Source organism: Mauremys mutica, chromosome 5, assembly GCF_020497125.1.
Source record: "Mauremys mutica isolate MM-2020 ecotype Southern chromosome 5, ASM2049712v1, whole genome shotgun sequence".
Taxonomy (NCBI): domain Eukaryota; kingdom Metazoa; phylum Chordata; order Testudines; family Geoemydidae; genus Mauremys; species Mauremys mutica.
In genome coordinates this window covers 108918018-108943672 of record NC_059076.1, presented here as the reverse complement: position 1 = coordinate 108943672, position 25655 = coordinate 108918018, and the positions used below count along the sequence as shown (strand labels likewise).

At 40.6% G+C, this 25655-nt stretch overlaps 1 protein-coding gene across 1 annotated transcript in view; it reads right to left on the bottom strand.

Annotated features, from left to right (window-relative positions):
* Positions 1 to 25655, bottom strand: part of SEPSECS (Sep (O-phosphoserine) tRNA:Sec (selenocysteine) tRNA synthase) — a 47766-nt gene that overhangs the window by 4814 nt on the left and 17297 nt on the right. The window contains exons 6-8 of the mRNA XM_045017648.1: positions 21496 to 21598; positions 15882 to 16011; positions 15688 to 15779 (exon numbers count right to left, since the gene is read on the bottom strand). Coding sequence (XP_044873583.1) covers positions 15688 to 15779; positions 15882 to 16011; positions 21496 to 21598 — 325 coding nt within the window. The remainder of the gene's footprint in view (positions 1 to 15687; positions 15780 to 15881; positions 16012 to 21495; positions 21599 to 25655) is intronic.

Sequence of the window (25655 nt, the reverse complement as noted above, 5' to 3'; positions counted from 1 at the left end):
AAGAGAGAGAGAATGGCACAAAGACAAAGAGGTTTTATGTTTGGGTAGCCTCATTCCTGGACATCAGGTATCAGCTTGTTCTTCCTCCTGACAACGATTTTGTTCACCATTCACTTCAGTACAACTGCCTGCTTGCTACTTCTCCCAATCATTCTTTCTCATGGCTATTGCATGGGCATCCTCCTCAATTTAGGACTTGACAAAGAACCCTCCTTTCTACAAACAGCAGCATCCTCCATGTATGGACCATCATCCTACCATCTGACATGTACCTCTGACTGGAACCAGTTAGATCTGGTGAAGTTTAATAAAGACAAATGCAAAGTGCTCCACTTAGGAAGGAACAATCAGTTTCACACATACAGAATGGGAAGAGACTGTCTAGGAAGGAGTACGGCAGAAAGGGATCTAGGGGTTATAGTAGTCCACAAGCTAAATATGAGTCAACAGTGTGATGCTGTTGCAAAAAAAGCAAACATGATTCTGGGATGCATTAACAGGTGTGTTGTGAGCAAGACACGAGAAGTCATTCTTCCGCTCTACTCTGCGCTGGTTAGGCCTCAACTGGAATATTGTGTCCAGTTCTGGGCACCGCATTTCAAGAAAGATGTGGAGAAATTGGAGAGGGTCCAGAAAAGAGCAACAAGAATGATTAAAGGTCTAGAAAACATGACCTATGAAGGAAGGCTGAAAGAATTGGCTTTGTTTAGTTTGGAAAAGAGAAGACTGAGAGGGGACATGATAGCAGTTTTCAGGTATCTAAAAGGGTGTCATAAGAAGAAGGGAGAAAACTTGTTCATCTTAGCCTCTAAGGACAGAACAAGAAGCAATGGGCTTAAACTGCAGCAAGGGAGGTTTAGGTTGGACATTAGGAAAAAGTTCCTAACTGTCAGGGTGATTAAATACTGGAATAAACTGCCTAGGGAGGTTGTGGAATCTCCATCTCTGGAGATATTTAAGAGTAGGTTAGATAAATGTCTATCCGGGATGGTCTAGACAGTATTTGGTCCTGCCATGAGGGCAGGGGACTGGACTCGATGACCTCTCGAGGTCCCTTCAGCCCTAGAATCTATTAATAAAATAAAAGATACCATTTTAAGTAACACCTCGGAGATTTTACAGAACCAAACGGGTTAGGGGAGCAATTCTGAGAAATGTGTATACCTCCTTTTCCTGGGCCACTGAATTAACTGAATTGCAACCTCCTTCTTAGAGAAATCAAGTGAAAATGGCTCCTGAGCTGACCCTTTTAATCACATGGGATGGATTCACTCAAACAGAGAAATAGTGTCATGCCACCTAACAAAATGAATCAAACTACCTTTAAGTTCACTGAAAATAGCATGAAGTTTTTGAGATGTCCAGTTAGAGAAAAAAAAACTTGCAAGAGGATTCTATGGGCAGTAAGGAGGACTAGAAACTTGTGGCAAATCACTGCTGCTTTGCAGTGGCAATTTGAAATCAAACCCAATACTTCTATGGTTTGAGTACGACAGCTTGCACAGTTTGCAGTTGGCTTTATTTACAGTATCCTCTTAAAAGCTTAAAAGTTAAATTTGTTCCCATATCCAGGCACCTTTTTCTTGCTCCTCGTGGAAGACAAACACCATATTCATTTGTTGTTCACTTTCTTGTCACAATAAGTTATAGTCATGGGGGGACTCTGCGCCACAACGTGTGCACAGAATTCATATCCCCGCAGATTTTTTTTCTTCCCGTCAGAAAAATGACTTTCTGATGGGGAAGCAAAGGGAAGTCGTAAGTGTGGTCAGGCACCCCCCACCCCCAGCAGAGCAGGCATGTTGTTTCAGGCACCCAGAACAGCTGACAGAGAGGTAAATCACAGAAGGGGGTGGAAATGGGGATGCCCCAGCCGGTGGCTCCTACCCTGTGCTGGGCCCAGCGGCTAGTCCTGGCTGGACTGGGGTTGGGGGAGGACAGGACTTCCTCTTCCCCTGCAAGGAGCAGCTGGGGACAAGTCAGACCCCACCCTCAGAAACCTTCCCCGGCTGCAGGAAGCTCTGCCCTCCCTCTTCCTGCCTCATCACTCCTCAGCTGCAGAGGGAGGGGTCACTGTGGGGGAGCTGCCCGCCACCCATGCATCTGGACATCCCCATCGAGCCTCACTCCCCCAACACCCAGAACCTCCCCACAGAGCCTCATCCCCTGCATCCAGACCCCCATCCCTGCACCCAGACCTCTTGCTGAAGTCCTGCACTCGAACCCCCACCCCAATAAGTCGCACCCCCCTCACGTGGACCACCCCTTGCTGAGCCCTCCAAACTCCAACTCCCATCCCACCAAGCCCCACTCTCCCAGCACCCAGACCTCCCTGCTGAGCCGCACACACCCGAGCCCCCCCTGCTGAGTGCCATCTCCTCACACCCGGACCCTCCCCCTCTGAGCCCCAACCACCTTCACCTGGACCCCTCTGCAGAGTCTCACTACCCCTGCACCCCCAATGAGCTCCTGTGCATCCAGCTCCCCGCCACACACTGACTGTCCCACACAGAACCCTTTCACCCCACACCTGGATCTCCCCACACTAAGTCGCTCCACACTTGGATCCTGCTGGGTTGAACCTGCCTGTCCCACACCTGGTGTGCCTGGTGTGGAGGGGCAGGGCTCTGTGGTGTTTCTGGGGCAGGCCTGGTCCTTGTGCTGTGTCAGGATCAGGTGCAGCCTCACTGCTGAGTCTGTGTCCTAGGAGGAGCTGCAGGGTGAACTCCTACCTCTGTGCAGCCAGTGCTCTGTGCTCCCCACTGCCATGCTGGAGCCACCACATTTATTGACATATAAAATTTGCAGAAATTTAAAATATTGTGTGCAGAATTTTTAATTTTTTGGTGCAGAATTCCCTCAGGAGAAAATAAGCATCACTAATGTGCTCATCTATTATATCAGTATCATTTTTGTAATCTGATTTGTTAATTATTTTGTGCTCCCTCTATTGGCTATTTACTTCTGCAGCAACAGAGGATAATACTGCAAGGGAGTGTATTTACAATGGCTGTTCTCAGAATACATTTATTGAGGAGAATGGTGGTGAGAGAAAGTTAATGATGAGAACAATAAGATATTCCCCAACCATTTAACACTCTAAGCGTCTCATTTGAGGACTTCCCTATAGTGTAGTACATTTGACAATGTCCCTTTAATAAAATAACTTCCAATTTGTATAACTGGGTTCTTAACTTATCTACTTAAAGTAGTACATTTTCCTCATTTATGATTAGATATCTAAACCACTCAATTAGCCCAGAATTGCTACCTGCATGTGGAGGGACTGGATGAATCAGGGAAGAATGAAGGAGGAGGAGAGGAAACCAGGGTATATGCATTTTCATCAAACTGACTGAAAACCTCTGCATACAAATGTAAATGTTTTCCTGTTTTTGTAAAATAGCATGCTTTGCATTTTAGAATTTTTATTTTCCATTTAACAACATCTAGATCTTCTATAAATAAATAGTTAGCTAAGCAGTTCACTGTACAATAAATTAATGACTTTTCAGATTTGGCAATATTTTGGGGGGGGTCAAGTCTATAGTTGACCTCTATTAACAAATCGCTTTCTGCTGCATGGAAAATTTATAAGCACCCCAAGCAAATATATACAATGAGCTCTTACTTAAAAGAAATGCAGCTAAATACAATTGATTTTTTTTATATGGTAGGCACTGTAACTCAGTTTTTAAAAATCTTATCATACTAAAAGGTGTATTGAATTACTTACACAGTAAATGTCAGCCAAATTGCTAGGGGGAAAGAGTGAATGAAAATGTGAAACAACCACACCACGAAAACTAGCTAGCTATTGAGGTAAATGCTGTTATATGAAAACATATTGCACTTCTGGCATTCTAGTTTGATTTCTAACCCCTAAAACAATGAGATCTAAGGGAAAACTGAAAATTCAGTTAATTCTAGAAGCAGTGTATATCAAAAGTGCCAAATGACATAGTCACGTTAGACATAATGGTGAGCTTCACAGAAGTATACATAAAACTATCAAGAAACTTTTGAAGAAGTGAGCAAAAAAATCAGTGTTGTTTCTGGAGCCAATTTTGGTAACCTGGATATAAGGGGACAGTTCCTCATCTGCCGTTAATTAGCACAGCTTCACTGAAATCAGTCTAGCCTGCGGTTTCATGTTAGTTAGACCATGAAATGTGCCATAGTGACACAAAAATCCAGTCTATGAATATCATAGGAAAGTCTTTAGAAATGGAATTTATGGTTTCTAGGTTTACCCGTTAATAAAGCCATCTACTACAATATGTACAGTTCAGTGCAGATATACATATTGCATAATACATACATACCCATTTTTAGAGAGGAAAATTATTTTATTGGACATGAATAATTTTGGAATCTTTACCTTTTAATGCAGAAACTTTATCAACAGGTGTTCTCACAAACAGCTGAATCATACTATATATTTTTATTCTACAATTCTTCTAGTTTTGAGAAGCTAAACTAAACAAAGGGCTTTCCATCTCTTAGGAGATGGTGGGTTTAAAAAATCGTATTTGCATTGGATTATGGTAATACCTAGAGGCTTCACAGTACTAGGCCCTGTACTCATACAACACATACAGAAGCTGTTCCATGCTCTTACTAATTTTTGTTGCCCTTTTCTGAACCTTTTCCAAGTCCAATATATCTTTTCTGAGATGGGGCAACCACATATACACGCAGTATTCAAGATGTGGGTGTACCATGGATTTATATAGAGGCAATATGATATTTTCTGTCTTCTTATCCATCCCTTTCTTAATGATTCCCAACATTCTGTTCACTTTTTTGACTGCTGCTGCACAAGTGGATGTTCAGAGAACTATTCACAGTGACTCTAAGATCTCTTTCCTGAGTGGCAACAGCTAATTTAGACCCCATCATTTTATATGTATAGTTGGAATTATGTTTTCCAATGTGCATTACTTTGCATTTATCAACATTAAATTACATCTGCCATTTTGTTGCCCAGTCACCCAGTTTTGAGAGATCCTTTTGTAGCTCTTTGCAGTCTGCTTTGGACTTAACTAGCTTGAGTAGTTTTGTATCATCTGCAAATTTTGCCACCTCACTATTTGCCTTTTTCCAGATCATTTATGAATATGTTAAATAGGACTGGGCCCAGTACAGACCCCTGGGGGATACCACTATTTACCTCTCTCCATTCTTTCCATTCTGAAAACTGACCATTTATCCCTACTCTTTGGTTAAAAGATAAGAAACAGTTACTAATCCATGAGAGGACCTTTCCTCTTATCCCATGACTGCTTACTTTGCTTAAGAGCCTTTGACAAGGTCCCTTGCCAAAGGCTTTCTGAAAATCTAAATACACTATATCCACTGGATTCCCCTTGTCCACATGCTTGTTGACCCCCTCAAAGAATTCTAGTAGATTGGTGGGGCATGACTTCCCTTTACAAAAACCATGTTGATTATTCCCCAACGAATTATGTTAATCTATGTGTCTGACAATTTTGTTCTTTACTATAGTTTTAACCAGTTAGTCCAGTACTGAAGTCAGGCTTACCGGCCTGTAACTGCCAGGGTCTCCTCTGGATCCCTTTTTAAAAATTGGTGTCACATTAGCTATCTTCCAGTCATTTGGTACAGAAGCTCATTTGAATGATAGGTTACCGACAACAGTTAGTAGTCCTGCAATTTCACATTTGAGTTCCTTCAGAACTCTTGGGTGAATACCATCTGGTCCTGGTGACTTAGTACTGTTTAGTTTATTAATTTATCCAAAACCTCCTCTTAATGACACCTCAGTCTGGGACAGTTCCTCAGATCTGTCACCTAAAAAGAATGGCTCAGGTTTGGGAATCTCCCTCACATCCTCAACCATGAAGACCGATGCAAAGAATTCATTCAGTTTCTCTTCAGTGGCCTCATCATCCTTGAGTGCTCCTTTAACACCTCGATCATCCAGTGGCCCCACTGGTTGTTTAGCAGGCTTCCTGCTTTTGATGTACTTAATATTTTTTTTGCTATTACTTGAGTCTTTGGCTAGCTGTTCTTCAAATTCTTTTTTGGCCTTCCTAACTATATTTTTACACTTCATTTGCCAGTGTCACTGGCCTCAGACAGAAAGATTAACCTAAATAATCTATACAATCTACCCAATGGGATTCAGTGCTCAGTCTAGACGATACCATCAGAGACGCTTAGTTTTGCAGTTCTCAAACTGTGGATTTGTGTCTCCAGAGATAACATGCATGTTAACAGCAAAAACGTTTTAAAATAAATAAATAATATATAGAGGTGAGAAATAACAGACCTCAGCTCTATTGTCCCTCTGCAAATTTGTGTACACATTGTCAATCCCTTACCTCTCTCTAAAAGTACAAAGTTTCAAAAAATTCAGAGAATAGAAGATTGTTGGGGGCAGAATAGTATAGTATAGTAAAGGAAGAAGTCTGGAGATAAATGTGAGGAGTGAGGGACATATGCTTTTTTGTTAAAATATTATATGTTTGCTGTTGGAGAAAAAAAATCCAGAATACTTAATAATGTTGTTTTTGTTAAATAAAACAATTTAAATGTCTGTTTCCTCCTAATATAGCATGGCAAGAAAATCCTCCAAATATTAATGATTAACCTGTTGAACTGGCGATAGTTCACCTCCCAATGACTTCATAAAATATCTCCTTCAATTATCTTTAGTAAATTAAATAACCAAACAAGGATTCATTTTCTGATATAGCTGTAAAACTAAACTGAAAAGTTTTCAAAATAAATCACTGATTAAAAATGTATAGTGTGTACCTTCTAAAAATGAAACCTACATCTATCTCTGAGTTGAGAATAATATGTATTAGGGTTATAACAACCAACAAAAATGCACTTTTATGTAGAAAACCATGCTTAAATAGAGTCTTCCTGATTGATTTAAATCAAATCCACCCTGATCCTTTCTATTTTCCTCATTAGGATTTAACTTCCACTTTTTAAAGGACGCCTTTTTGCCTCTCACTGCTTCTTTTACTTTGTTGTTTAGCCACAGTGACTCTTCTTTGTTCTCTTACTATGTTTTTTAATGTGGGGTATATATTTAAATTGAGACGCTATTATGGTGTATTTAAAAAGTTTCCATGTAGCTTACAGGGATTTTACTTTTGGTGCTGTACCTTTTAATTTCTGTTTAACTAACCTCCTCAGTTTTGTGTAGTTTCCCTTTCTGAAATTAAATGCTACAATGTTGGGACGCTGTCGTGTTTTCCCCACCCCAGAAATATTACATATAATTATATTATGGTCACTATTACCAAGCAGTGCAGCTATATTCACCTCTTGGACCTCATCCTATGCTCCACTTATGACTAAATCAAAAATTGCCTCACCTCTTGTGGGTTCCAGGACTAGCTGCTCCAAGAAGCAGTCATTTAAGGTGTCAAGAAACTTTATCTCTGCATCCCTTCCTGAAGTGATATGTACCCAATCAATATGGGGACAGTTGAAATCCCCCATTATTATTGAATTTTTTATTTGAATAGCCCCTCTAATCTAAGCTATACCACTCCAAGCAGTGAAAAAATTTTCATGCTGTGCGACTCAGTTATTGTATATAGACATTGTATGTAGATGCAGCTTGGTTGATGGATTAACTACATCAATGGGAAAACCCTTTCCGTTGATGTAGGAAGCATCTACATTACAATAGCACAGGTGCAGCACTAGACACACCCTCAGTTATGGCAACCTCCTGGGGCTGCCCTGTGAGCTGCAGCACTGTCCAGAATCTCCATAGTTATACATGCTGTGACTCTTCCCAATACACCTTTCTTGACCAGAGCTCTATCCCACTCCTATTTTAGGACTTGCAAAGTGCTCCTCAGAGGACAGCCTTACAGCAGTGCCTCCCTGGCTAGATATAGAGATTTTAGAGCCCTGTTATGCTATTCTGTCCCTTTTACCTGGCATAATGAGGCTGGGATAGTATGAGAATCTCACCCTAAGGAATTAAGCTAAGGCCTTGGCTACACTTGCAAATTTGCAGCGCTGCAGCAGGGTGTGAAAACACACCCTCTCCAGCGCTGCAAATTGCGGCGCTGCAAAGCGCCAGTGTGGTCAAAGCCCCAGCGCTGGGAGCGCGGCTCCCAGCGCTGTACATTATTCCCCACAGGGAGGTGGAGTACGGACAGCGCTGGGAGAGCTCTCTCCCAGTGCTGGCGCTTTGACTACACTTAGCGCCTCAAAGCGCTGCCTCGGCAGCGCTTTGAAGTGCAAGTGTAGCGAAAGCCTAAGGTATGTGGGTCTGGTTTTTTTTGGTGACATTTGAACTATCTTAGGTTCAGAATTAATACTTAGCACCTGGCATCTTCAAAGCAGTTTACAAACCCATTCATCTCAAAACCCCAATATCATCCCTATTTTTCACATTAAAAAGCTAGAACAGAGAGGTTATTGTACCTGATTTTCAGAGTGGCTGAGCACCCACCGCTCCAATTTAAGTAAATGGGAAATGCAGGAGCTCAGCACCTTTGTAATCAGTCTCTAGGAATATGTCTAAATTAAAATGATGCTGTTCCACAGCAGCGCTTCAGTGTAGATATTACCTATGTAGTACATGACGTAGATAAACCACCTCCCCGGAGTTGGTAGTTAGGTTCCATTGGGCTAGCACTGTCTACGTTGGGGATAGGCTGAAATAGGTATGCCTCTCAGGGGTGTGGATTTTTCACACCCCTAAGGGATGTAGCTCTACAATGTCAATTCTTAGTGCAGACCACGCTTAGATGACTTCTAGCCCATACTAAATCCACTAACACACATTATGGTTCTAAAGAGAGCCCCTTCAATATACTTGTTTCAAGACACCTCTGGACAACATTACAGAACTGAAATGATTACAACAATAATATAGTCGGTATTTGATTACAAATACAAGATTAGACATTCTTTAGTCTTAAGAATCCATGAGAAAAACACAAAGGATTTGAAAAGAGTGATTAAAAATGAAAACCCCTCTGCAACCACTGAGAACTACAGCTTGCTAAAACTCAGAGTCAGGAGTGAAAGTAACTTAAAGGACTTACCGATAAGCCAGAGTCCCGAGAGGGAGTATGGCCTCAATCAGAAGAGGCGGGGCCTTCCAAGATTTAAAGGCCCTGGGGCTCCGGCTGTGGCTGGGAGCCCCAGGGCCTTTAAATCACCCCGGAGCAGAGGCGGCTGGGAGCCCCAGGACTCAGGGGTGAATTAAAGGGCCCACGGCTCTAGCCAAAGCGGCGCTCCGGGCCCTTTAAATCCCCAGCTGCAGGAGCTCCGGCAGTGCTTTAAAGGGCCCGCGGCTCCCCGCAGTGGCAGGAGCACCGGGCCCTTGAAATCCCCACTCGAGCTGTGGCACCCGGGCTCAGGCGGGGATTTAAAGGGCCCAGGGAATCCCTGCACTGGCTCTTGCCAGTAAGCCGTGCCATACTGTACCGGCTTACTTTCACCTCTGCTCAGAGTCCAACTTCTGAAATGACAGAGCTTAAGCTGAAATCTCATTTGCTCTGAACACTGGTATATAATTAATGTCAGTTTTAAAAACGGAAACTGGATTACAAATGGAGGGTTAAATGCTCAAAAATGGTTGCATTAAAAAAAGCAAGAAAACAAACCCAAAACCCCCAACCCTCCACTACACAAGTAAGAAGATAACACATTGTTGAACGTGATCCTCATGTTTTATACTTAATTGTTTTTGTTTTCAACAATGTAAATCCCACCATGCACACCGTTCTGCATGACCTTTACATCCACGCATCTCTAATGCAGACTCTGGACATGTATACTGCTTTTGACCGTTTACTCATGCCAGGTGCTTGCATAACTGCAAAACATAATTTAAGATATTAAGTTGATGCATTAATGTCAGCTAAGTGAAATAAAGTCATGGAAACTGTGGGTCAATGCTGGTTCTACAAAGCATCTGAAAGTTCTATATGAACAGAAAATCCTGCAGTACCTCAAAAAAATCTCACGAACTATAACATGGGAATCTAACACTTCACGAAATCTGAGACAGCAGCAAACGTCCCACCTCTGAATAAGTGAAAGAATATTGGAGTACTAGCATTTTGAAAACTTAACAGTGCTAATATGCATTACAAGTATTTTCTCTCATTATTCCTAAGTTCAGTTGTAAGTAGAGCAGCAACTTTATTTTGAACTATAGCAATAGACAGTACATTCATATTTATCAATATAATCTACATTTTCTTGATAACACATACGTAAAACAGCTACAAATCACAATGTTCTTCTCCATCGTACCCTTCTCTTTCATGTAGTTTTAAATACTTCATACTCATGTGTCATTATGGAATATGAGTGACTCTTTAAATAACTAAAGTTAGAAACACCTAGTCACCAAAACAAAATCTGCATTGCATTTCAAAAGCAGGAAATAACATACGCCGGCTGTGTGTCACCAGTAGCCAATATGTCCTGACCACTAGGTTATTGAGAAAACTAAGGATAATCCTAAATAATTGACCACAATACTGTGTAGTTGCCTTCCTGATATTACCAACATACCAAATGGTTAGACAGATCAGTAAGATGTTCTCCACGGTGTAGGTAACAGATGCTGGAACTTAGGTTCCCTGGTTGTCATGTTTATTCTGTGCTAATTAACATTTGCTCCTCAACATGAGTAACATTTAACAATGGGTGTCAGGAATCGTATTACTACTACATTTGGTACATATTGTCTGGTTCAGCCAAAGAAATAAGCATATAAAATATAGGTTTCACCTTAAAACCTGAAATATAGAATTTGATGCACAACAACCATATTATTTAAGATCACCAAAAGATCACCTCTTAGAAACCTAACTTTTACATAATACAGTAATAGAATTCAACACGAGAGAAAACATTGGTGTACTTGTCATGTTTGACTGTGTGTCTATTACTGTTTTTTGCATTCCAGTAGTGCAGTGGTCCCCAACCTTTTCGTCTGGCAGGCGCCAGACAAAGGACCGTGGTGGCGGTGGAGCACCCGCCGAAATGCCGCCAAATTTCTGTGGCATTTCAGCGGCGACTCCTCATGATGACGCCACTTGTCGGCGACAAGCGGCGTCATCAAGAGGCGTCGCCGCCTAAATGCCACAGAAATTCGGCAGCATTTTGGCGGATGCTCCACTGCCAGCCAGGACGCGGGCGCCTATAGATGCCCCCGTGGGCGCCATGGCACCTGCGGGCACCGCGTTGGGGACCCCTGCAGTAGTTCCTAGAGTCCCCAACTAAGATCGGGAACCCATTGTGCTAGGCAGTCTGTAAACACATAGCAAGAGACAGTCCCTGGGCCAATTAATATAAAATGCATGAGGCAATTCTGCCACTAGGATAGTGATAATGGAGGTGACAGAGCTAGAAGAGGGGAGAAAGAAAAAAAACTGCTTTCATTCCCCTCTGGAGACAGCAAAACAGTGGTGAAGGTGTTTGTGATCAGGTCTTCCTTCCCAGACATACCCATTGCATTTATCCCTTAAAGACACATCAATCCCTCATATAGGTTCACCTGCTGCCAGTCCCAGCCACTTGCACTCTAAATACATGCACCCTTGGGGTATGTTTATACTGCAGTTAGACAACCGCAGCTGTCCTGTGCCAGCTGACTCAGGCTAAGGGGCTGTTTAATTGTGCTGTAGATGTTTGGGCTCGGGCTGCAGCCTGAGCTCTGGGACCCTCCCACCTCGCGGAGTCCTAGAACCCGGGTACCAGACTGACTGAACATCTACACAGCAATTAAATAGCCCCTTAGTCCCGAGCCCTGCGAGTCAGCTGGATCCCTTCATTGCTCTGCCCTTGGTCACACAACCACTCCCTCTATATTGCCCTGAACCTCTGGGCCTGCCTATTCCATGCACACTCCTCTCTCTGCCACCAGATAGCATTTTACACCTTGAGACAGTTCTCCCCAGTGAAGGGCAGGAACGTAGTCTGGTTCTTGCTTCCCTCTGTTGCAAGAGATTATCCTTTTTTATTTAAAAAATCTGGGCACTTCAGGTTCTTTGAGTTGAGCTCAAAGAACCTGAAGTAACATTTGATGTGAATAAGGATAAGGTAAGAAAAGAAAGAAAAAAGACTGAGATTTTTATAGCTTCACTTCTTTTTTGAGTAGGTGTAGGCTGCACCAATATAGAAAGAAGTACTCAGTGTCAAGCTATAAATAGTTCCTGCTGAGAGCATAATAGCTCTGCCTCCGCAGAGCACAGACAATAAACTATCACCATTAGAGTTATACAGTTCAGGAGCAAGCACATTTAAACAAGAAGGTTCTTATTCCTACCACAAATCCAATAAAGGAAATATTTACACCATACATAAAGTATGTTTATAGCATATAGCCACATTTTGAATAAAAAGACCCGCCTATTGAATGAAGTTTAAATATCTGATGTTTTATTCACTTTAGAATCCTAGTTCCAGGAAAATAATGTCACTACTTTTGAAATATACAGCTATTCATTAAGACATTTTATTTGTTCAAGAATTACCATATTGGTGACATGGACAATTCCTATAGCTCCACATTACATATTCATCACCGTTATAAGCCACAATCAAAATTAACTTTACCCAAAGGCATAATTAATTTGTTTATGATTATTTAAGCAAATGGGTAGAAGAAAAAGGAAACTGATTTCCTTTTGATGCCAACATACACTGTTTCTGAAAATATACACAGATATCCAAAATACAAAAACATTAGACAATTTATTTCAAAAGTAACACAAAAAAAAAAAGTCCATACACTACGGGTCTTCCAACATTAGTTGTCTGGATCGCCTCCCCTCTCCAGTTCCCACTCTTAATCTTATTCACAACTGCAACATTCCTGTGATAATTATAGCAGCCGCATATGTTCAGCTAGGCTGGCTCCTCCTTTTCCAGACACTCAAACTCTACAACAAAGATCTTGGATGCCTGTAGAAACAACTGAAAACAAGTTGTAGGATCCAGGACCATGTGGCCTGCCAGATCTCCACAAACCACCTGCAAGTGCTCTGCAAACAACAGTTTTAACACAGTTTTATTTAGAGCAAATCCAAAGAGTGGAACAGATGCACCACACTTGACTTAAATGAAAACTACTTATGTTAAGTTTAGATAAGTACCCCAATTTCTGTCTTCCTAATTACATACAAAAAACATGTTAAACATATTAAGGGGGCAAAGACAAGCACTCAACATTTAGGAAATAGCAGAATCAAGGATCCCTAAGCAACCTTAGCTAGGCCCCCTTGAGTGAATACATTATGTAAAGTCTTGGCCAACAGCACAGAGGAAGTCAGTGGCAGAGTCAGGAACACAACCCAGCTCATTTTGAACCTCAGATTAGAGCTCTAAAGAGAACATCTTTTCCATTTTTGCAACCCTCCACATCATTCATTACCCATCTGGTGCACTGAATGAGATAGGAAACCTACAGAACAAATAGTATATGATCATGTAATTAAAGATGATCATAATGCCTGCACACAAAGGGCTAGATCCAGAAAAGGATTTAGATATCTAACTGTGACTTTAGGCTTTAGACTTTAAATCCACAATTTAGATAGTCAAAATTCCGAAACCCCTAACCTGTCATCTAAATTCCCATAGCACCTAGAATCCCCATGGTACCTAAAAATCTGCCTAAATCCATATGTCTGGCACCCAGCTCATGCCTAAGCCTTGGCGAGATCCCCAAACTAGGCATTTTCCCACAGCAATAACATCTACCACTGGTGCAAAATCCTGTGGACCAGCCACTGGAGGGGACATGATGCACATTTCACCAGTGGCTTATGCAACCATTAGCTATGCAGCAGAAGAATGTTGAAAATCAAGAATCCTGAGTTTGAATCCTGGTTCTAGAGGGGATTATAGCCTAGCTATGACAGCAGCACAGCCAGATATGTATATTTGAAACATTCATTCTGAAAGGCAAATGTGGCTAAGTGGATAAGATTTTGATCTGCCATGTTAGAGATCTGGATTCTATTCTTAGCTCTGCCAGACATGACCCTGTGCAACCTCTCAGTTATTCCATCTGTAAAATAGGACATCCATACGTGTCTGCTTTTAAAGGTATGAATATAAAGGTCCTGTTAAATAATAAAGGCAATGAAGTGCACAGAATTATTAACAGCAATGAGTGGAAGAGCGGAGATTTGAATTAATGGTCTTCTCCTAGTTCCCACCCATAACATCGTCTCTTTGACCAAAAAGGGGGGCTGCCACTGCTAGTGTATCTCCATTTTCCTGTTCAGCGGAGGTTTACTGGGAGCTGGAAGCACATTCAGTGCACATGAAATACTCAAATTTTAGAAGTAAACGTCTCACAAGCTCTACTGAGCATGTGCAAACAGGGATTTTCAGAGGCTTATGATTCTGCTAAGTGATTTTTTATAGTAACAGCAAAAGCAATCTCTGACTCCAGAGTTACCCCCTACCACATTTTCAGTTCATTCTTCAAACCCTGAAGGTGCTACAGATCTTAAGAGAAACAGTTGGGCAGGGAAGAGAGGGAAATTAACATTTGCAAAACAACCTATTTTTTCCTAAACTTGTTCTCAGAAATGACTCAACTGTTTTTGCTGAACCAAAACAAAAAACAAAAAAAATTTAACCTGTGGCAGAGAGCAAACAGAGAAAATTTCAGTCTAAATGCTTTAAGTTTGGCAAAGTTATAAGCAACAGAAAACATGAGCGTGTAATGGAAAGTTTCAGGCAAATCGCTATCCTCCCTCGCTCCCCCATAATGAGGTGGCTCTCAGTTTGTAGGACGTGGCTTATATGAAAAACGTTGATATTAAAATTGTTAAACACAATTCAGGACCAGCCTATACAGTAACTAGAGTACATAGTGGGAGGAAAGGTAGTTACATCAGCAAGTAAACCCTATGTCTTTATTCATTAATTATATTCACAATTTGAACAAATCACAAACTTTCCCTTTTTTTTTTTTCATTAGTCAAAATATAGCTAACTACCGTATACCACCTTGTTTGTGAATCTAGTGATTAAGGTGTTCTATGGAATTATATTTGAACAAGAGAGACTATGAAGTTCAGACTGATGTATTTCACACGTGACATGCGCAAATAGACAAGAGACACCATGTCTAAGCCCAATACAAAACAAAACAGAAGACACAGATATTTACATAAAATCAAATCCTCACAACTTTCTTTGAGGTCATGTATTACTGACAGGCTGCAAAATGCCTGACCTAGGACGTATTTGCCTAGATTAATAGCGCTTCTGAAATTAGATGGTCCAACCTAAAAATAACCACTCCCATTAACTCCTCTACAAATTGTTTTCAAATTTCAATTAGTATTCTTCCTGTGAGCTGTGTGCTTTTGAAGTCAAATGGTCAGGCCAAATACTGGAACATTTTAAAAAATTGATCCATGTTTCAAGCAATTTTATTTTCAAAGTCAGAAACAGTCTGGAATCTGCACTGCTGTTGCTTTCAAAAGTAAAAGATCTATTTTGAAAGTCACATATATTTTTAAACAATGAGGTATGTGGCTCCTGAAATACAGTAAAAGATATTAGATTAATTTTCTAGTTTAGGATCCAGTGATAAACAGGCAAACTGCATATACTCATATGTGAATGCTCCTGGGCTGTACTGTAACTGCATTATATTTACAATGAAAAAGAAATGCTGTTTGCCAGAAAGCTTACCTTTCTCTCTTTTAGTAGCTGTCTGTAGCCACTTTCACCCAGGGACAGTAGGGTAATGAGGACATCTAAGGAAGGAGATGCTGACGCTCTTCCTGAAGCAATGATATACAGATTATTTTAATTCTCTCTCTCTCTCATTATTCAAGTTCTTTGCAGTTATTTCACATAGATGAATCAATCTGTAAATTATTTACCTGGGTACATCTTGCTGATATCCTGGATGAAGGAATCACTGAAGCCAGCAATGATAGCACCACCTACTGGAACCATAAAATTTTTGTCCAAGCTCTGGATGAAAGCATCTATTCTACCTACTCGAGCACCCTAAAAACAAAACAAAACAAAAAGAACACAACCCACCCATACTTATACACATTAGGAACAAGTGTTTGACAGCATCCTGTTGTATTACGTATAAAAGCAATGGACAGCATGTTACATTAATAAAACTCTCATAGAAAATACATTAGAGCTAAAACAAAATTAAAATGGTTACAGTTTCTTTTCTTAGTAGTGTTTGCCAAGAACGTGGTTGCATTGCTATACATCACCACAGGTTCATCTATCTGTGATTCTACTATTAATTCCTATTTTGCAAGGAATTAAAACACTGAACTAAATTGAAGTTTTACACACTGTGGTATATTTTCAAAGTACTGCATGGATTTTTAACTGTGTAACTCCCATAAAAGTCAGTAACCCATAACATTTCAAAAGTTTACCAAATTGAGTCTTAATCGGGGTTATTATATATATATATATATATATATATATTATATATATATATATATATGGCCATAGTGTAGTTATGTTTAATTGAGAAAACAGAGTCTTTTCTCAGTGCAGATATATAATTCCCATTAAAACCAGTGGATGATTGTGGGAGAACACTCAAACACTGTCCTTACCAAGATTTCAGTTAGTTGTATCATATACGATTGCCTATAATATGAAGATCCAAGTAACTCCACTACTGAAAATGGAGTCAAGTTCCCCCCCAAGAAAACAAACTGTCATTATAACCAGGGGGCCAAGTATTCTCCAAGACACAGGATGTAAATACTGCAGCAAGGCTCTGATTTCTGAAGCACTAATGCTGTGAATTCAGAGAAGTCTTATAGTCTGTGTTATGCAGGAGGTCAGACTAGAAAAATCACAATGGTCCTTTCTGGCCTTTTAAAAGCCACAAATTTATGAATTCTGCAGTTAGCTAAGAAGTCTGCAGCAGCATGAAATCAGTATAATATATTCAAGCACACAATTTATTATATATTAAATCAAGCTACATAAATGTTACTAGTGCAAAGTTGAATGCCAGAGGTTTAGCACCTGCATTTAGTCGGGGAAAAGGGAAAATTGGGGCAGTTGACAGGGTACTGGGAACAAGATCTCTCCCCCTCTTCAAAAAAAAAAAAAGAGTTTTTTTCCTCTTCATCTTCCCATTCCATTTTGGTTTCTTGGATCCATCCTTCTAGCATTCATCATCGTACCTATGCACTATCCATTGCTCTATTGGTAATGAGTGTGTACAAGTGTGACGGGGTGTATTTGCCCCGCACTGGTACTGCAAGAGTTCATTCTACTCTCTGGGCTGAGGAGGCCACGCCCTGCTGGGCATGCTCCAGCTGGAGACTAGGTATAAAAGGGAGCAGCTCAGCTCAGTTGGAGAGAGAATGTATGCTGCAAGCTCCAGCCCAGGAACTACAGAAGTCCCAGATGGCAGAAGCCAGGGATGCTGAGAGTCTGAAGGATGGCCAAGGAGTGGTGGAGCTGTTGGGAGTTGCACTGACCGAGGAGCCCAGAGACCCTGGGACCACGGCATCAGGAACCAGCTAGAAAGTAGCTCAGGGAGACTAGTTGTGGTGCCGAGTGGGGTCAGCGTGTTTCAAGCAGATTTCCTGCTGAATCAGTGGTGAGTATACTTGCCACTGACAGGGCCCTGAGCTGGGACCTGGTGGAGCAGGGTGGGCCCAGGCCCTACTGACTGTGGCTGCCAGGCCATACCGCCTTGCTGAGTCAGGTGGCCACACTCACTCTGACCACTGGGTGATACACCCTGGCCAAACCGGGAAGCCATATTCACTCGGACTATTAGGTCCCACACCCTGACTCTGGCTATTGGGCCACAAAACCTTGAGAGAGAGAGAGAGTGTGGCCATATTGACTTTTACTGCTAGACCACACTACCCCAAGACAAGGGGTGATCGTAAGGATGTGACCGTGAGGAAATAATTACCCCACCCCAAGAGGGCACAGGGTGCACTTGACCTGCGACAACAGGGATAAGTGGGTGCCCTGGGAACTTCATGTAGCTTCCCCTTCCATCTATATCTATCATTGCATTGGAGGGATGGAATGCCCCACCATCCCAATATCTTGAGGATGATGGTGGTTTGGGACCTTGGAACTTCTTTCCCAGGGCCTATTGTTCTCCAGGACATCCCTTACCATTGACAAATTCTGCCGCTGTTATCATGGAATGCACAGGCTCCTAAATATACCTTAAAATTAATTAATCCTAGATTGTATAATTTCTATTGAAGAAAAGAGATTTCTTTTGTTAACAAACTCTGAAATAATGACTTCAGTTAAATGTTTAAGATATCATAAGAAATATCTAGCTACAAGCCAGAAAGAAATGCACAGCCCAATACACTAATGCACATAATTGTGCTTTTCAGTGTTTCTTGACAAGATTATCGTTACAAATGATTTTTTCCATTTGAGATGACACAGGAAATTAAGTTTCTTAACATTTTGATCATGGTAAGTTTAGCCTATAATATAGTTTCTCTGTTAAGAAACCCTCATTAGCTGTAGGATAATACTCAGTAATTACACAGCCCCATCCATGTGAAGATCAAAATGCTTCACAAACAATTACATTTCACAAAACCACTGTAATGTAGGTACAATAAATATACCAAGTAAGCTATAAAACATCAGTAATTGTTTTCCATCCTCACATCTCAAGCGTGTTTTGCCAAGGGCCTTCAACCACTCAGGAGCATATAGCAGCCATAATTTCACTTCAAATGTTCTTTTTTGTTAAAAAATATAAATGCTTGTGAAGATTAAACAATAAAATTATTTTATTAAAGGGTCACCATCAACCTGAAATCTAGTTCAGTTACCAAAAAAAAAAAAAAAAAGCATTCAAGCATTAGACCCAAAGTAAAATCCCTTATCTGTGCCTGTGATTTTTTGAAAAAATAGGGATTATAAACTGTTTTCCTCTATCCTGTTGATGTGTGACCCCAACACAGAAGGGAAATATTAGAAATGATTATACAAAAAGTGTTGTCAGATGTACAAAATTAAACACGCTGAAAGATGTCTTTTCCTCTAATCTCTTTCAATTATAGCCATATTAGACATTTTGTAACAGTCAGTAAAATATTTCTCAGAAAGATATAAGTTGACAGTGTCCCTCTAAAACAAGGAATTTCAACAAACTTCTAGTAAAAGGAATGTTATCAAAATACCTAAAGACCTCAGAAGTCTGGTCAATCTACACTTCTGACGGTGTTTTTTTTTGTCAACAGCACATGTAGATTGCAACTACCGAGATACAAGAGTTTTAACAGCTTTATGGCTGGTGCTGCATACAGTAACTCTTCATTTAATGTCGTCCTGCTTAACGTTTCAATGTTAAGTCCCTGCTTAATTAGGGAACATGCTTGTTTAAAGTTGTGCAATGCTCCCTTAGAACGTCGTTTGGCTGCCTGCTTGTAAGATTCTGTGGCAGAGCAGCAACTTTACAAGGGAGCATTGTACAAGTTCCACTTCTCTGCCTCCTCCCGCTCCCTCCCAGCGCTTCCCCCACCGCTAAACAGCTGTTTGGCGGCACTTAGGACTTTCTGGGAGGGAGGGGGAAGACGAGGGAGGGGGAGGAGCAAGGAAGCACCGTCTCCACTCCTTCCCTTCCCTTCCCGAAAGTCCCAAGCGCTGCCAAACAGCTGTTTGGCTGCAGGGAAGTGCTGGGAGGGACGGGGAGGAGTAGGAAAGCGCCGATAGCTCAGTGGTTTGAGCATTGACCTGCTAAACCCAGGGTTGTGAGTTCAATCCTTAAGGGGGCCATTTGGGGATTGGTCCTGCTTTGAGCAGGGGGTTGGACTAGATGACCTCCTGAGGTCCCTTCCAACCCTGAGATTCTATGACGGGGGGAATGTGGTGTGGTGTGGTGTGCTGTGGAGTGGGGGTGGGAAGAGGTGGGCGTGGAGCATTCCCAGCAAAGTCCGAGCCTTTTCTTCTCTGGAGAAGCTGCTGCAGCAAAGGTGCTTCCTAGCATCCTTGCCTGTGTGGGGTAAGCCAGGGGCACTTCCCAATCACAGTACAGTACTATACAATATATAATGCCTTTTGTCTGCCCCCCAAAAAATTCCTTGGAACCTAACCCACCACATTTACATTAAATCTTATGAGAAAATTGGATTCGTTTAACATTGTTTCACTTAAAGTTGCATTTTTCAGGAACATAACTACAACCTTAAGTGAGGAGATACTGTATTAGGAAATTTCCATTTAATAAACAATCCTCCCAAAACAGGCTTTTTTTTTTTTAAAGTAGCATTATAACAAAGTACCTTATCCAGTGTCAGTCAATTATTCCTCTCCCTGGGAACAGGCTGTAGCAATAAGCAAGGATGAGGTGGACACTGGTAGGATGTTGTGGCACTTCTGTCTTATTCCTTCAGCCACCTCAGAAGTGCATCAATAATAAGGTGCCTAATAATTCACATCCTGAAGAGGTCTTAATTCCTATTCAAGTATGGTCCATGATTTTACATATAATAGTTTTAATAAGTTTAGGAAGCAGGTTTAAGATGACATAAAACATATCCTCCCACTATGAAAAGTATTTTAGTAAAATGAAGCAAAGATAGGGGAAAATGTTATGTTTCAGACAGTAGAGAAAAGGTGAGCATATATTTATTTGTTAATTTCTTCCAAGTCTCACTCCTCAGTTTAAAAAAGAGTTATCTGAACTATTTGGTTCCATCCCCAACTTCCCCACTTTCAGCAGCAGTTTGCTTGCCCAGCTGCCAATTTTAACTCCCTTTCTTTTATAAAAATGACCTCTGGAATACCGAACAGCTTCCATCTTAATTTTTACACTAGAAAAAGAAGCAGAAGCAGCTGAAAGGGCCACATACTGCATGCCATTTTAGGAAAAACCAGTTTGGAACTTTTTTGTTTTCTCTTAACCTCTTTCTTTTCCTTACTCTTTCCTCTACTACCTTGCCTCTCCTCAGCCTCAAATTCACATGGTGCATTATCTCTGACAAATTATTTATGTATACTTTATTGATTTAGAATCACCAATACCCTGAAGACACTTCCATATTTCTGACAATTAAAAAATCCCAAGTGATTTGTGGGAAATTATTTTTCTTCCTGTTCTTTCAATGTTACTTTGTCTGTTTCTGATTTTGTACTGTGAATAATAAGCAGAAGCTGATTTAATGTTGCTTCAAGCCCCTAACTACAAGAAGTTGTGGGGAGCCCAAATAACCCTTCATTTTAGACTAAAGGGGGTTTTTCTTGTAGGAAGGTTGCTTGAGACCAATTCTGCTCAATCTGGCCCACCCGACTTTGTCAGCAGGGGGAAGCAGCTCTAAAAAAGTACTCTCTGTCCTTTGAATCTGCTCAGACACGCAAAATTGCCTGGGATTAGACTCAAGTCTGCGAAAACATTTGACAGAACGTGCCCATGTTGTGCATTTTGTAGTTCTATATAATTGCATTATCAAAGGTTAACATATATGTATCATTTAAAGAAGTCTTTTTGAAATACAAGCCTCATACCTGCTGGATGAGATGCATACATTTTGAAGACTGAATTCCATATGCATTGTTGACAATATGAGGAATGTCATAATTAGAACAAATCACAGACAGTTCTTCCAGTCTACAAACATAAAAGTGCAAATTAGGAAAACACTTATAACCAAACACAGTGAAGTTATGGTATGAGTCAAGCCATTTAAGGACTAGTTAATGCAAGAAGGTCAAAATGGGGACAAGTGAGGGAAAAAGAAACTTCTTCACAATTATATTAGGGTACACTGCAGCTGGGAGTATGCCCCCCAGCTGGGTAGACAGATACATGCTAGTTCTCCTTGAGCTAGTGTACTAAAAATACTGCATGGGGGATGGCACACACTAGCTGCTTCAGTGCAGGCTCACCTGATTCCCTTGGTCCTAACTCAGGTGGTTAACCTGTGCTGCAAAGTCCACACTGCTATTTTTGGCATACAAGCTCAAGGAGAATTAGCATGTCTCTATCCACCCAGGCTGGGAGGCATGCGTCCAGCTGAAAGTAGACATACCTTAGTATTACCATTGTGACCTGATAGTTAAATGGACAGGTTTTTTTTTAGTAAACTAACATTCTCAGTTACCTATACCCACTCTCTAACCTTTTGGGTTGGGCTCAAATTTTTCATGCTTAACCTCAGTTCCAAACAACTTTTTGGTATAAAGCACCCCCCCACCCGCAAAAAAAACAAAAACAAAAAAAACCTTTCATTGGGGTTGCTCAAATATTTTTTTGAAGCACGTTTCAGCTTACTGTATTTTTTTTTTAATTTATAGCACTGTGCCTCAAAAAGGATTTGACTGAAGTTTCAAAATTTGTGTGGGGAAGGAAATGTCTGAAGAGATTGGAAACAGCACAGGATAGAGAACCTTTCACTTTTTGGTTCCCAGTTCAATCTAACCCAGTTAGGTAGTGACTAAAGTTGTTACCCTCTGATAGCTACTGAGTGCCCTATGTTTAATGGGTTGGTAGTCTCAGTACAAACCCTAGTAATCATATTTCAAAAACCACCAGCACCTCTGAAATCAATTGGTTCTCATCTGCATCCTAAGCAGAGCCAAGGAGTAAACTGGCATGGAAGTAGCACTGTCCTCTTGAAAATACAAGAGAGGAGAGAAATACTGACAGATCTATGAGGAGAAGCATGCACTCCTGCTGCTCATACTATATGTACTCTGTGGGAAATAGACTTTGGGCTCCCATTACTCCAATCTGGCACTTTTGCCACACCAAATTATTTTGTTTTATACTTTGTCTGTACATAAACCTAAATTAATAATGTGTGTTTTGGAACCTGCTGAGCGGTTTGTACAATTTTAAAGCAAATAGCATAGAAAGTCAAATGATGTTGCACATAAATTATTGTATCTTCAGATAACTACAATATAATAACCAAAGTAAGTTGCAGTTGCGGGATCAGAGGGTGATGCTTAAGGCCCTTAATATAGGCAAGCATGTTCTTAAGGTCATTGACTTAAGTGCTTTTCCAAATACGGACCCCAAGAGAGGACAGCCAAAATATGCTTGATCCCAGCTGAGTTTAAAGGCACGTGAATTTGGTCCTAGCTAGTACCATATCTGGATGGTTGGTATTTCTCTGTGTTTGGGTCTTCTCTACCATCTTCATTTTATTTTACTAGCTGCCAATAAATCTTTCCTCTACACTAATTTGAAAATCTTCTACTCCTCTTTTTTTCAATGAACTATCATTTCAAGATTTGGACCAATATCTTTGCTTTCATATCTCAGATAAACTGTTACTAACGAAAGAGGTTTTCCTTAGGCTTAATAGGTAGCCCTATTATTGCTGACTGCAAAGATCCATGGATCAGCACCTTGCTGCAATCGATTTCTCACAATCCAGATAAACTTTCATTTACCACACAGGCTCAGTGCTGCATGAGCCTCCATGTGGGTGGACCTCTGGACCCCACTCAGATCTATAAAGCTTAGCATAGATGCAGGGGTTCACCCTGCAGAGCTCACTAAACATTCCAGGCCTCTTGGTATTTTAGAAGATCTACACTTTTAGTACATTGGGAAAGGGTTCCAATTATTTTGGCATCTCTCCAAAATCCCTTGATTTCCACCCAACTTGTGTACATTCCTTTTATTTATTTTTGAAAATATTCTCTTTGAAAAGTTATGTGCAAAATCCAATTGAAAAGTTATGTGCAAACACAGTGCAAAGAGCCAGGGGCCCAAGCAGCGCCCACCAGCTTCCAATCCACCGGCTTCTGGCAGGAGGCAATGGTTTTCACACTGTGGAGCCCGCCTCAACAGAAGGCAGAAATATGGGGGCAGAGGGTCATGTGGCCCTGCGAGCCCCCTCCACACATCACCTCTAGGAGGCACAACTATACTTGCCCCGGGCACTAAAATCCCTCGTTGCAGCTCTGCTCTTTCCAATAAAGAGAGGCAATACTTAGAAAGGGGCAAACAATGAATGTAGGCTTTAAAAAAACCTGACCTTTTAAAAAATAAAAATGTTAAAGCCCATGTAGCATGACATTTGTTTAAAAATTTACACTTCAGCATACTTCTAGACAGCATTAAAACAAAAATGTCAGATATTTTAAAACAAACATATAAAAAGGTATCCTCCAGGAACGTTGTACGGGATTTACCTTCCTTTTATGAATATGCATCTTGTGGTCTTTGAGGGTTGGCAGTATCCTTTTAATAAAAAGCTCATAACCCTCTCTATCTGTAGTATGCTCTAATGCAGCCCCCGATCTTATATTTTATTTCAGAGTCACAAGGGACAGAACACTACCATGTTAAAAAAGGAGAGAAGGAGGCAGAGGAATGAACGAAATTTGCATTAGTTCAAAAACAGACTAGTTGATTTGGTAGTTTTGATTCAAGCTAGCCAATATATTTTCCAATTCATCTTCAGGTAACGTTTATAGTATTCTGACTGAATTATTCACCCCACTATCCTTCTACCAACATGTGTAAGTGTATTATTTTTAAATCAATAAAATGTAGGGCAGTTTTGACTAACGTAGGATAAAAGAGTTAAAGGTATTTTCACTAGCCATTTTTCAACTGTAAGATGATAGTGTTTCATTTCTAAATTCAGATATTCAGCTATAAATTTGTAGGTATCAAAGCAATTAATGAAAGAAAATAGATACACATGATGCAGTAAAGAAAATTATGACAACAGTAAGATTATTTTGTTTTGGAATTATACCAAATTTAAGCAATTCTTATGCCGAAGTTAAGGTACTATATGTTTTCAAAAACCTCAACCATATTATTAAAACCTACACTTTAAACAAATTGTACTGTGAACACAAATGAGCCCACAAATATACAACTGTACACTGGCAAACCCCAGTATTTGGGTTTATTCTTATCTATTTGGATATGCAGATACTAGTTACATTCACAAAAGCAGGTTTTCCAAACAACTACCACTGGTCTCATTTTGAAAATTTGTCCCAACATACTGAGTGCATTTAGCCATCAGAATCCAATTTCTAGTTTCCAGAACAAGAATTTTCAAAGATTTCATAGTGTGGACCACATCTTAATATAGTGCCTCAAAGACCGCATTATCTCCCATTCGTGATTGTATGGTTCATCTCCCTTGTCAGCAGTGACAGAATAACATCCCTGTGGCAATTACAGCAATAGCTTGCATGGAAATGTAATATTAGGAAAGAATGTAATGTATGTTAAGCTTATTTTAATGTGATTTAACAGCTGGAAACAGAGAGCCAACATCACGTGAGCAGCCAGTAAGTGCTCAAACCAAGGTAAGCTAAACCACAGGAAAATCACTTTTTTATATCAGTGCAGTACATCTACATTTCAGGTTTGCAATGCTGCAGCTATACTAGTGGACAGACACCCCACCTTGGGCTATCAAAAGTGTCAAATGAGAAAAATTCATCTGTGATCAGTGAACTAAAGGAGACAGCAGCACAGGCAACTGTAACTAAGAAAATGTGACCTCTGACTTAGCAGGGCAGTTTCTGTTATATGATTTCACAGAAGACAATTGTTACCCACTTCTGTGGAATCACAGGAAAAACTGCTGGCTACAATCATTTATACCACCAAAAGCAATGAGAGATTTATTATCTTCAGCCAGGTATGACAAGGAAGATCTGCCCTATTTCTTGTCCTTCCTTTT